This window comes from Calidris pugnax, unplaced genomic scaffold (assembly GCF_001431845.1).
Source record: "Calidris pugnax isolate Ruff unplaced genomic scaffold, ASM143184v1 scaffold351, whole genome shotgun sequence".
Taxonomy (NCBI): Eukaryota; Metazoa; Chordata; class Aves; order Charadriiformes; family Scolopacidae; genus Calidris; species Calidris pugnax.
Genome location: NW_015091067.1, coordinates 20,424 through 33,996, shown reverse-complemented (window position 1 = coordinate 33,996; position 13,573 = coordinate 20,424). Strand labels below are relative to the sequence as shown.

Here is a 13,573-nt window from a genome sequence, read left to right as displayed (position 1 = left end):
AAGGAAAGGTTTTTCAAAATGGGCAGCTAAGAATGTAACGGGCAGATGTTTTCCACATGCTTCTACCCTCATTTGCATTCACAATGAGGAAGAAGAATGGGTTGGGAGTTGAATTGAAGTCTAGAGAAAGAATGCTGCAATATTTGTGCATATTTCTGCAATGTTTTCATCTCGAGCTATCGCAGCAGTTCAGTGGTGTTTTTCACAGTGGCAGATAAGACATTTGGGTTATTTCCAGCATGTCTGCTTCTTGCTAGTCATGCCATTGCTTAGAGGCCTGAGCTATATCTCTTAAAAATAAGTGAATCATATGAATAATAAGTGAAACTCATTCTTATGAAGAGTAAGTTTGGAATGGGCTTTGCCTCAATATTGTCCCAACAAGATAGAATAGTCAGGGTAGAACTGAGAAAGCTCCTGGGGGAATGTCTCTGTGTGTTGCCTGCAGAAAAGATGGTTGTGTTACCAGTGCCTAAGAGGTCCTGTGGGCAGGCTGTAGGAAGGCAGTTTGTGTAAATCCTGTGCTGTTTATTACAGGACCTCAGCTCCTTGGAACTTTGCAGGGTGCAAGGAGGACAGAACCTTCCGGTCAGGGTACAGAAATAATACCGTGTGCAATACTAGATTTCATTATAGCCCTATAGGCTCAAGAATAACAAAAGGTGTTTAATAAGTAAAAGGGAATGCACAAGGACAAAGGATCTTGTTTAACTAAGAAGCTCTTGTGGCTGTGTAAAAGTGGAATGAAGATGAGGAAAAAACTGTTCCTGCATGTTGTTGAGAGCAGCTGTTCTCACTGGTACCATCTGAGACCGTGAGCTCTGGCTGGGAAGGACTAACAGCCACAGGGTAGTCCTTGCTGATTAGTTGCTGAACCCCAGTATTGTCTTTGCTGGTTTTAGCCAATTTGCTCACAGCTACATTATAGTCTTTGTCTTATGTGAACCAGATGGCCAGCAGTGTTATGTGGAGAAGATGAGATAAAACTATGGAATACATTGTGCTAGTGGGTAGGAGTTATTGCAGGCTCTTGGGGCATCCACTTTTCTCCATTAGAAGATCCCCATATTACAGTAATCAATATCCTACTGCCCTTCACGCTACTTGGTCCAGTTTATTCTTGTAGGAGAGCCCAGAACATGTGTTCATCAGTGCCTTTCTAGGAAGCTGCCAAGGCTGTAAGGTCACACAGACCCCTGATCCTTAGCAGAGAGAGGTAACCCATCACGGTCACCGGTGCAACAGCCAACGTGGCAAGAGTCATAGGTTTTCTGGGCATTCAAGTGGTAGATTATGCTGCCTTAGTCATCTAGGCCAAAAATTTGAAGGCTGTACACTGAAAAACAGATAACTAGATTGCCAGAATTAAGTGTTATTGCCTTCTGAAACCAGGTTATATGGCAGCTTCTGTAAGTAAAGGTTGTTCTGTTTGTGTCTGTGCCACATTTAGTACTCACCACCAAAAAGAACCTAAATTGGTTGTGGGAAGGTCAGTACTCTTAAGCATGTTATACCCCCTGATAGCAAAGATCAGAATTCTGCTAGGATTGTGATCAACCCAATCCTCCAAGCACTTTTTAAAATATCATTGTTTTTGCCTATGCGAGTGCCATGAAGAGTTAAAAATTATAATACAGTAGTTAAAATTGCGATGTTTCCCAATGTAGCAGCATTGTGGTTTAAAAGTTCTGGCTAGGTTGTGCTGACATATATATTAAAAAGCTTATTAATATGGAAATATGCTTTAAACTGACCTTCTACAATCTCTACTATTTCTATTTGTTCATGTGTGAGTTTATTGCAAAACTACTTCTGAATTCTGCCAAAATGACAGGCTTCTATGATTCTTCCCCCCATCCTCCAGCAGCTTCTTTGAATTCTGTAACTAATGTTAAAATGCTATTCAAAATACGGGATTTATTCCATCTAGACAGTCTGTGTTTCTTCCAAAGCACTGGAGTCTTTCACAGTCTTGCATTAGGCCAGAACTCCTTTCTGGTATTTACGGGTCAAAGTTGTGTAAAATTTGTCTTGGATTTTCAGAACTTCAGAGTCTAAGGAGTGGAAAGGCCAGGAATCTGCCTGCCTTTGCTGTAGTCAGATGGCAAGAAGTACATATGAAATGGAGGTATTCATTTGCCTTCCAGAAACTTGTACTCCTGATTTAGAGCATCTAACCAGATGTGTAGTTGTTAGTGAAGTCCTTACTATGTTCACTGCGGAAGCTTCTTCTGATTTTCTTTTTTGTAAAACAGAGTGAAATTTACCTTTTTGTGAAGCAGGGAGGTAACTTGAGGATTGTTTACAAACAGGGTTTTTTAGGGATTCCAGGAAGTCGAAATGTCTTTTGTTGTAAACCTCACTTCAAGAAAAATGTGGTTTGGAAAATACCCCTTGTGCAATTCTTTGCCTTCTGTGGAAGAGTCAAATACCCCTTGAGGGTTATAGCACTTCTCTTTTCAGGGTAGTACATTGCAGAGCATAAATTATGTTGTTTTGGGGTTGGTCATCCACTTGCTGCAGTTGCCCAAACGTGCCAACTGTTTGAGAGCTACTTTTCTTTTTTTCCAAGCTGGTTTATTCCTCCCCACCTCAGGTTTTCACTTGGATATTTCAGGTTTTCACTCGGATATTTCAGCTCGTTAGCATTTTACAGCTAACAGGCCCCCCAAAAACTTTCCACTTTGAAAACAATGGGTGAATTGCAAAAGAAGAAAGTAAACAGCCAGCAGTCTGACCCTCAAAATGGGCAGTGTTTTATCAGCATGAGATAAATCTCTCCAGCTTCCCGGCCATCACAGTGGCTGTTCTTAGGAGGAAGTAGCTCAGCTCAAAGGCAGGTGGTTGTATTGTCTAAACCAGAGACTCCCAAACCTTGTGATAAGAGCTGCCAGAGAAAAAGTCGTCTTTGTTTCTGACCTCAAAACAAACAGAGATGATACAGATCAAATCTTGAATTAAATCTCTGCGAAGCTTGTCTTCTGCATTGAGATAGCAATAAAAAAAATACTGATTGTTACATACATCAGGTATAATCCTGCTGCCTTTTCTTTAGCTTTGTTGTCTGTTTGAGACTTTGAAAGGAATGAGAGCATGCTTTGGTACTAAGAAACCATTAAAGAAAAAGACAGTGAGGATTAAGGCTCTTAGAAATAGGATGACATTTTAATTAACAGTTGAATTTTCTTTAGGACATGCCTCAAATAATGTTATCAGTGGCTTGAAATGCTAGCAGATTATTTTCAGGTAATGATTTCCGCTCAGATCTTTCTTTGAAGTGCAAATTAAAGTCATTTGCATAAAGGGGGGAAAAAACTTTCATTCCAGAGAAGTTATGCTGAAGTAGTAGCAAATTCATCATTGTAACCCTTTGACAGCCTTATTTGTATAATTTGGTTTTAATGGGGTTGGCATTTCATTCCCATACAGATCCTCCAAGTCTGTATAGTTTTGAGAAGTTGTGCTTTTGAAATGGCAGGATCTTACCTTCAGGTGTGCTTCTGCATCACGCTTATTTGCTTAGCCATGATGGAGACACAAATAATTAGATTCCAGTTCAAGTACCTTCTTGTTCTCTCTTCATAGGAACAGATGATGGAGCTGGATCCGGGAGGGGTTGGATGTTTGGCTTTTCATTGTTTCCCTTCCCCACAAGTCAATTCCCTTAAGCACTAAGATGTCTTTTGTTGCAGTCTGATTACTCAGAGCATAAACACAGAGGCAGATCGCATGCTTTTGCTCCTGGATCACGAAAGGAAGAGCGTAAGATTTATTTGCATGAAACTTCATTTGATTCTACATTGAAATTTTTTTTAATTGAAAATTAATTTTTTTTTAAGGTGCTGGGAACCCGAATTGCAAAGTTGCAATTGTAATGGGCAAAACCAAAAACTCCTCAGCATCCAGGTAAGGATTCCTCTGTGATTCAGAGAGTTACCTAAAACTTGTCTCCTGGAGGGGTCACTGCTTGCAATAATTTTAAGTGAAATACCATTAGTTACCTTGATCTGTTGGATGTGCTCCTGAATTCCAGGGGACTTTTAAACCTTTGCATATGTCTGTTTAGATAAAAATGTTGCTGACCTACTCCTCTTTTGCTGTCAGCTGCTGCTGACTGAAGCCTCCCAACCTTTACACTGTTGCCAGTTGCATCCACATGCCTCCCTCCCTCCTTTGCACTACCTCCAGTGTTCATCCAGCTGGGGGATTAATTGGATTAGGAAATTTTGGGGGGTTCACCATCTTGGTCACATTATGTTTAGTCTGCATCAGTTGTTCAGCCAGCGACTACCTCTAGCTTACAATTTATTTCATAAAACAATTGACAAGAGTCATGAAATTCTTCAGCAATTCTTAAACAATTAACAAGAGCAGGAATTGCTTGCTTAAATGATAATAAACCCCAAACTTCTCAGAGCTTCCCTGAACAGAATGAGTACAAAGTAGCACGTCAGCAACCTCAGGTTATCATCTACCCCATTTTTCACAAAGTTATCTGTAGGTATAGAAACTTAAGTTTGAAACGTGAGATGTTTGTTATGTGAAGTTGTGTGAGCAGAGAGTACTGCACATCTTTAATCCAACCTACTTCTTCCTATATGTGTAAATATTATAATTCCTTCTTCTTGTTTAAAATAAGTATGTTGTTCAGCTCTTATTACCAAACTAAAATTGCCTTTTAGAAAAGCTTAGGCAAGTGATGAATAAAATGCTTTGTGACTGATTCCATTAAAATCACACAGCTTGTAATACAAAAGAATTGGGCATTTATATCTCTAAGTTGGATTTTAGCCCAAATTCCAATGATTATCTTAAGTTTTAAAATTTGGCTGGGTTCCACTGAGAAGTAAACAGTAACTTGCTTACAGGATGGCTTTTCCAGTGGCATCTGTTGAGCTCTTTGAAGCTGAACAGAAGTTCATGGAGGGGCTTCCGTGATAGCGCACTTGCTAGAACTGGAGACTGGATTCAGGCACGTCACCTCCAGTTCTGTGTGACTGCTAGCTGACCTTCAATAGTCAGAAGGAATTTAAACATGGGGATTCTTTTCCTAAACTATAGGCAAGCCAAGATAATGATGATGATAAACATGTTTTGAGAACAAAAAAGAAAAATGCTTGGGAGGGTGTAGGGGGGAGGAAATGGACTGGGTGATACAGAAGAACTTGCACAAAAGTGACAGAAGTAGTAGTTTGTTGGTTGTGGTGCCATTTTTGTGTGTTGACCAGTGATTCAAGGTGTGTTGAAGGATGGATGCCACACTGCAGGCAGGCAGGCTGGCTGCAATCCGTGTAGGTAAATCTCAACAGTGGCTTTTTGCGAGTGCTAAATTGATAAAAAAATGAAAAAAGTGAAGGGAGGGGGCAGAAGGGAAGCTCAGAGTTAATCTTTACTTGTGCATTTTGTCTCGATCAGGTACGAGCAGCACAGTATGATTATTGTTCCCATGGACACTCCAGGGCTGAAGTTGATAAGACCTCTCTCAGTCTTTGGTTACCTGGGTAGGTGATTATATTTATAAAAAGACAGTGAGGATTAAGGCTCTTAGAAATAGGATGACATTTTAATTAACAGTTGAATTTTCTTTAGGACATGCCTCAAATAATGTTATCAGTGGCTTGAAATGCTAGCAGATTATTTTCAGGTAATGATTTCCGCTCAGATCTTTCTTTGAAGTGCAAATTAAAGTCATTTGCATAAAGGGGGGAAAAAACTTTCATTCCAGAGAAGTTATGCTGAAGTAGTAGCAAATTCATCATTGTAACCCTTTGACAGCCTTATTTGTATAATTTGGTTTTAATGGGGTTGGCATTTCATTCCCATACAGATCCTCCAAGTCTGTATAGTTTTGAGAAGTTGTGCTTTTGAAATGGCAGGATCTTACCTTCAGGTGTGCTTCTGCATCACGCTTATTTGCTTAGCCATGATGGAGACACAAATAATTAGATTCCAGTTCAAGTACCTTCTTGTTCTCTCTTCATAGGAACAGATGATGGAGCTGGATCCGGGAGGGGTTGGATGTTTGGCTTTTCATTGTTTCCCTTCCCCACAAGTCAATTCCCTTAAGCACTAAGATGTCTTTTGTTGCAGTCTGATTACTCAGAGCATAAACACAGAGGCAGATCGCATGCTTTTGCTCCTGGATCACGAAAGGAAGAGCGTAAGATTTATTTGCATGAAACTTCATTTGATTCTACATTGAAATTTTTTTTAATTGAAAATTAATTTTTTTTTAAGGTGCTGGGAACCCGAATTGCAAAGTTGCAATTGTAATGGGCAAAACCAAAAACTCCTCAGCATCCAGGTAAGGATTCCTCTGTGATTCAGAGAGTTACCTAAAACTTGTCTCCTGGAGGGGTCACTGCTTGCAATAATTTTAAGTGAAATACCATTAGTTACCTTGATCTGTTGGATGTGCTCCTGAATTCCAGGGGACTTTTAAACCTTTGCATATGTCTGTTTAGATAAAAATGTTGCTGACCTACTCCTCTTTTGCTGTCAGCTGCTGCTGACTGAAGCCTCCCAACCTTTACACTGTTGCCAGTTGCATCCACATGCCTCCCTCCCTCCTTTGCACTACCTCCAGTGTTCATCCAGCTGGGGGATTAATTGGATTAGGAAATTTTGGGGGGTTCACCATCTTGGTCACATTATGTTTAGTCTGCATCAGTTGTTCAGCCAGCGACTACCTCTAGCTTACAATTTATTTCATAAAACAATTGACAAGAGTCATGAAATTCTTCAGCAATTCTTAAACAATTAACAAGAGCAGGAATTGCTTGCTTAAATGATAATAAACCCCAAACTTCTCAGAGCTTCCCTGAACAGAATGAGTACAAAGTAGCACGTCAGCAACCTCAGGTTATCATCTACCCCATTTTTCACAAAGTTATCTGTAGGTATAGAAACTTAAGTTTGAAACGTGAGATGTTTGTTATGTGAAGTTGTGTGAGCAGAGAGCACTGCACATCTTTAATCCAACCTACTTCTTCCTATATGTGTAAATATTATAATTCCTTCTTCTTGTTTAAAATAAGTATGTTGTTCAGCTCTTATTACCAAACTAAAATTGCCTTTTAGAAAAGCTTAGGCAAGTGATGAATAAAATGCTTTGTGACTGATTCCATTAAAATCACACAGCTTGTAATACAAAAGAATTGGGCATTTATATCTCTAAGTTGGATTTTAGCCCAAATTCCAATGATTATCTTAAGTTTTAAAATTTGGCTGGGTTCCACTGAGAAGTAAACAGTAACTTGCTTACAGGATGGCTTTTCCAGTGGCATCTGTTGAGCTCTTTGAAGCTGAACAGAAGTTCATGGAGGGGCTTCCGTGATAGCGCACTTGCTAGAACTGGAGACTGGATTCAGGCACGTCACCTCCAGTTCTGTGTGACTGCTAGCTGACCTTCAATAGTCAGAAGGAATTTAAACATGGGGATTCTTTTCCTAAACTATAGGCAAGCCAAGATGATGATGATGATAAACATGTTTTGAGAACAAAAAAGAAAAATGCTTGGGAGGGTGTAGGGGGGAGGAAATGGACTGGGTGATACAGAAGAACTTGCACAAAAGTGACAGAAGTAGTAGTTTGTTGGTTGTGGTGCCATTTTTGTGTGTTGACCAGTGATTCAAGGTGTGTTGAAGGATGGATGCCACACTGCAGGCAGGCAGGCTGGCTGCAATCCGTGTAGGTAAATCTCAACAGGGGCTTTTTGCGAGTGCTAAATTGATAGGGGATGCCACACTGCAGGCAGGCAGGCTGGCTGCAATCCGTGTAGGTAAATCTCAACAGTGGCTTTTTGCGAGTGCTAAATTGATAAAAAAATGAAAAAAGTGAAGGGAGGGGGCAGAAGGGAAGCTCAGAGTTAATCTTTACTTGTGCATTTTGTCTCGATCAGGTACGAGCAGCACAGTATGATTATTGTTCCCATGGACACTCCAGGGCTGAAGTTGATAAGACCTCTCTCAGTCTTTGGTTACCTGGGTAGGTGATTATATTTATTTATATGTGTATTAATTTGCTCGCAGTCTCAGAAGCTGCAGTAATACTGATAAATATTGTATATGAAATACATCGGTAAAATGCATATATAGGCAAAGGGGTAGGAATTGAAGGCCTGTGTTTTTATCCTCCTCTGCTTCACCCTGCTGTGAAAGGGGTAGGAATTGAAGGCCTGTGTTTTTTATCCTCCTTTGTTTCACCCCACTGTTGTGTTTTCTCTATCCCTGTAGATGAGATCCATGGAGGACATTTTGAGATACACTTCAATGATGTGCGAGTACCTGTCTCCAATATAATACTGGGTGAGTTTCTGTATTCATTCCTTTTTAATACATATGGCAATGAAGTTTCTGTATTCATTCCTTTTTAATACATACATACAATACCAAGTTTTATGAAATGGTGGTTTATTGTTGTTGTAAACCTATGCTGTGGTCAGTTGAACCACTGTCTCAAAGACACATAAGAGGGAGCCCCTTCTTCCTTTAGCAGTCTACCTGCTGCTTGAATGTAACTTGTTCAGAGCCAAAAGGTGATTGAAGGAAGCAGGACAGCTGTAGCCATCACATGAATATCACTTCCCTGAAGTAGAGCAAAGCAGAAACTGTCAGTGGTGTTCTTTCCCCAAAACCAGTTCTCCTAGACTTTGCAGACTTTGAAAAAGAGCATTCTGCCCTAGTCCATGGCCATCCAAGTGTGGGTGCCTGCAGGCTCAGCAGAAAGGAATGAGCAAGCCAGTACTGTGACCTTCTGCAGGGAAAACTTTGCTCCACTTCTCTCACTTACTTAACATAAATCCTGATTCCTTGTATTTCCTCTGCTATTTTTATTTTGCTGAAAGAGCTTCTCTCTTGGGTAGCCCTAAGAACTGGAAAGCTCAAAGTCTTCCCCCAGATTCTCATACCAAATCTCATAGATAAGATTTTTTACATTTTTCGATGTAAGATTAGCAACATTCAATTTAAATCAAGTAAATCAAACCCTCTCAGAAACAATCTTAGAGCACGCTTTGTCCTGTAAGTATTATTAATAGTGTGTACAGTGTAAACATAGTTGGAATACACAAGCATCAATTCTGCAAAATAAACTTCTAAGCAGCCTCCTTCTGCCTCTGGTGCTATGAGGCCACTTCTGCTCAGAGCCATGGATCATTTCAAGAGGGAATTGAGGAGTCTGCACGTGCCTGTTTCTCTTTCCAACCAGGTGAGGGCCGGGGGTTTGAGATTGCCCAAGGTCGGCTTGGGCCAGGCCGGATCCATCACTGCATGAGGTCCCTTGGTGCCGCCGAAACCGCTCTGCAGATACTGTGCCAGCGCGCGGCACAGAGGGAGACCTTCGGCAAGAAACTCTATCACCATGTAAGTGTGGTCCCTCTTTGTCTCAATTCACATGCTCCAGCCATCACCTTTTCTTTTGCCCACACAGAACCTTGTGACTCTAATAATGGCCACTGCAATAGGTGTGTCCTAACCAGTAGTATGTGATTTATTTTTTTTTTCCCTTGTCACCTGAGGCATATGTTACAGGGTTATTTTTTTCCTTGAAAGGAATTGGAGAGCCTTTGCTGGGTTTGACTACAGGTACTGTCACCGTGGGTTTTTCTCTGCTTTCACTGATCATTTGGGACAGGTATTTATTTCAGGCATACAGCTGCTGTTTCTCTAGTTTCTGAAGTCACCATTTTTGTGTTTGTATCAAATTTGTCACCTAGACATCTCCGTTCATGATTACCAAAAGCCCTCAAGAGTCTAAATTTGACTAAAAATTTTACATCTTGGAGCAAGTAGTAGTACTTTTGACAGTACAGATCAAACCAAGACCATGTTGAGATATTTGGTCTTTCCTTGCTTTGCAATTGAAATACTGGTTTGTAAGAGAGAGCACTTGCTAGAATGACAGTGTGCTTTAGCAGTTGACCTATCCCATTTAAAGCATTCGTCAGTTTTATCCAACAGATAGGATGACCTTATTGGAAAAAACAAGTAAAAGCAACGGAAAGAGGAAACTGAATTAGTGTCTGGCACAGGTCAGAAAAAATTGTTTGTACAGGTCCAGGAGGAATTATATTACATATCCATCTTCCAGTCACAGCGTTGCCAAACTTCCATTCACAACCATGACCTACAGTTAATCAGAGTTGGATGAGGCACACTCCATTTCTCAGAAGCTTGTTCAAACTGATGTTTGATGAATCCACAGGCAAGACCTGGGGGCCAGCTGTGGGGCCAGCTGCATTTCCACCCAGGTTCAGCCACCTTTGCTGGCACGAGCTAAGCCGAGCCCCCAGCCTTCACCCTGCACATCTCATGCCTCCTGCAGCTGCCCAGGCTCCAACATCCAGGCAGGAGTGTGTGTGCGAGGCTGGTGCAGGCTCTGAATGGCTTTTGCACTGACAAGCATCACAGGAACTTCCTTTTTTTTTTCCCCTCCTTGGTATGTTGGCTGCAGAAACGAATTATCTAGGAGGAACAGGGAAGGGCTGCCAAGACCATAACTTCAGTTGGATCATTTATCATCAATGCAAACAGCCAGACGCAGCAGGCACCACCCTGCAGCTGTTTGCCTGGCTCTGTAACACACTGTCAGCCCTAGTTAAGTTAAACAGAACCTAAATTTCTTCTCTTTCACCCCCCAGTTTTTGTGTACCAGGACATGTTACTCAGAGAGATGGCTGCAAGTCCTGGTGGCAGGTAAAGGAAAGCAGGGAGCACAACACAGGCTTTGAAGAGCTTCAGCAAAATGGCTGGCAGGTGGTGGGTCTGACTAGGGCATGAAAGTGTGCCAGAACCAGGAGCTTTTCCTTTTTTCCTCATATTAAGTTACATGTGACAAACTAGCTTTTATTTGCACAACGGTGTCACTGAATGACTGAACACACACCTTCCTTAGGGCAGGTGGCACCAGGCAGCATTCCCTCACTTCTCTGCTTCTTGGCTTTGGTATCTCCAGGAGGTTGTTGCCCACTGGATCGCTGAATGCCGCCTCAGCATAGAACAGGCTCGACTCCTTACCCTACAAACAGCCAGCAAGATTGACATGTTGGGCAACAGAAAAGCAAGAAAAGAGGTAAACTTTTTCTTTGCCAGCTTCATGCTAGGACTTGGGAATGCCACACCTGTGCATTCAGCTGGTTGAAATATAGGCTAAAACCTATTGCTGTAAGCTATCCTTTCCATTTCATGTTGAAAATAGATGGTCTTATGATGTGCTTTTGGTTGTCATGGTCTCACTTAAAAGCTTTGAGATCGATCTGATATAAAATATTTAAAAACAAAAGAAGCTCATTTGTCTAAATACAACGAGATAGTTTGGGGTGACTGTCTCTCCTGGAAAGAGTTTTACCTTACCCAGGGAACAGGAGAACAGCGCTCTCCTCCAGTCCAAAGAGGAAGTAACGTTCTGTGAGATACCCAACAGTTCTGCTAAAGATGGCTAAATATTTCCAGTTGCTTATGAAACTGTTCCTGGTAACATGAGGTCTCTTCCAACTCCAGGTAGCCATGACCAAGGTGGTTGTCCCTCGGGCCGTGCTCAAAGTGATCGACTGTGCCATCCAAGTCTGCGGTGGAGCCGGAGTTTCCCAGGATTTTCCTTTGGCTTTTATGTGAGTAAAAGCTGTAGATTTTAAGTGTTCTTTTTAAGATCATTTTATAACATCAGGACATGCTGTTTCACCTCAGGTAGCCCGAGATAAAGGTCCGTATGCCTTTTAGCTATAAAAATTAGAACAGTTGCTTTTATCATTAAAATTCCAATGCAGTTACATGCTTTACCCTTACGGAAAAAAGAAAAAGGCTGGCACTAGACCTAAAATACGTTTTATCAGCAGCAGAGGGTGTGTTTTTAGATGTCAGTCTTATCCTTTATGGCCTTGGGGAGAAGCAAACCTGAATTCCCAGCTGACACACCTCAATCCTGCCGGGACGGTTTTGCTGCAGTATCTTAGTGCGTTCAAAGAGCCTCTTGCTGAAAGGCTGCTGTAGCACAAGGAGCCCAGCGCACTCCTGAGGCCGGACGGGCTCTGCTGCTGCTGCAGGATTTGAAATCTCCCCCTCACCCAGCTCTTGTGACACAGGTTTGCTTACATGAGGACCCTGCGCCTGGCAGATGGGCCCGACGAAGTTCATCTCTCAACAATTGCAAGGTGGGAACTGCTCGATCAGTCCAAGAAACTGACTGCAAAAATCTAATGGCAGCATAAAGCCAGCTCCAGGGGATGGGAGAATTAGGAAAGATTTTGTTCAGTGCAATAATGTTTAAGGTAAAAGTGGATGAATACAAAATCTTCATTCTAGCTTGAAGCAATACATAATCTTTCTATTTTTACTTGTAATTACCACACTTAATCAGAGACTTACAAGGCATTCTGCAAATTTTTAAAAGTAAGTACCAGAATTTCTCTGGGTTCTTTATAACACTAAATAAAATCTATTTTCTAACAGGCCTAAAGTGCTTTATTCTGTCTGAGCCAAAGCCCTTTGTATCCTTTTATTGTAGGCAAAGCAGTTTTGACTCAGTAGTTTCATTTCAGCTGCATCCAACCCTCTCTTCTCCCAGTTCCTGCTCTCAGCTGCCCTAATTTTCACTGATGCTACACTCATGCTCTCATCAGGCTGGAGGCAGCATGTGGCAGTTTGCCTGCTCCCTGCTTCTTACTCCTCTGCTTTGTTTCTCCAGGTGCATCTCCTCACGTTTTTCCTTACAGGCACCCTGTTTGTCTTCCTTTGCATCCTTCCATGTCTCCTTTTGGGCATTCTCCTGGTCTCAGCTGCCCCCACCCTTTCTTAAATATATCTAAGCATAGAGGTGGCACCTTCCCTTCTGAGGAGCTGAAGTTTTGTGACTGACACAGGACAGTTCGTGGCCTCCTCCGCTACCACAACAGGCTCTGCCAATTATTCCCAATACACCTTGTGAAGGTCTCAAAGGTCAGAGGTCCTCACCTCTGCTTCTGGAACAATCCTCTTCAACATCAGTTACTTCGAAGCATTCATAGGGGCAGATCACAGCATGCTGTGCTGTGTGTAGTTCTGCTTCCTATAAAGTTAGGACAATCACTTTTCAATTTATATGGGGTTAATCAACAATTAGCTTCAGGATTCAGGTGGTTTTGCATGCGGAAACAAACCACCTTAGCAGTGCTGGAGCCTGGGGAGAAGAGGCCCTCTTTGGCTCAGTGGCCAGGGTGAGAAGGGTGAGACTGGAGCCAGTTCTGTCCTTGAACCCAGGGCCAAGCCTTCATCTGAATGGTGAACCAACCTGCTGCTGAAGTCAGGGTGGTACCATCCCAAAGCACCTAAAACTGAGAGCTTTCTGCAAGTAAGTTGACCTTCTATCAATTCACTACACCTAAGAACAAGATTGTCATCTCTCTTGAGAAAAACAATAATTATTGTTGGTATTTCCATCCATCTTAGTTTCCTCTTGCTTCCTGCCAAGGCTGTTTCCTAGGAAGCTGAGTGTCAGCAAGTGAGTGGCTGACATGCATTTCAGACACAAGGCACCGTGCCACCACCGGTGGCTCTGCAGTTCTGCTCCAGGCTGTCAAAATCTGCACAAGATGTTCTTC

At 41.9% G+C, this 13,573-nt stretch overlaps 1 protein-coding gene across 1 annotated transcript in view; it reads left to right on the top strand.

Annotated features, from left to right (window-relative positions):
- ACAD11 (acyl-CoA dehydrogenase family member 11) overlaps positions 1-12,447 on the top strand; it is a 34,056-nt gene extending 21,609 nt beyond the window's left edge. The window contains exons 14-20 of the mRNA XM_014956944.1: positions 3,840-3,906; positions 5,416-5,501; positions 8,235-8,306; positions 9,208-9,362; positions 10,954-11,070; positions 11,499-11,608; positions 12,080-12,447. Of these exons, the coding sequence (XP_014812430.1) occupies positions 3,840-3,906; positions 5,416-5,501; positions 8,235-8,306; positions 9,208-9,362; positions 10,954-11,070; positions 11,499-11,608; positions 12,080-12,194 (722 nt within the window). The 3' untranslated portion in view covers positions 12,195-12,447. The remainder of the gene's footprint in view (positions 1-3,839; positions 3,907-5,415; positions 5,502-8,234; positions 8,307-9,207; positions 9,363-10,953; positions 11,071-11,498; positions 11,609-12,079) is intronic.
- The last annotated feature ends 1,126 nt before the right edge of the window (positions 12,448-13,573 follow it).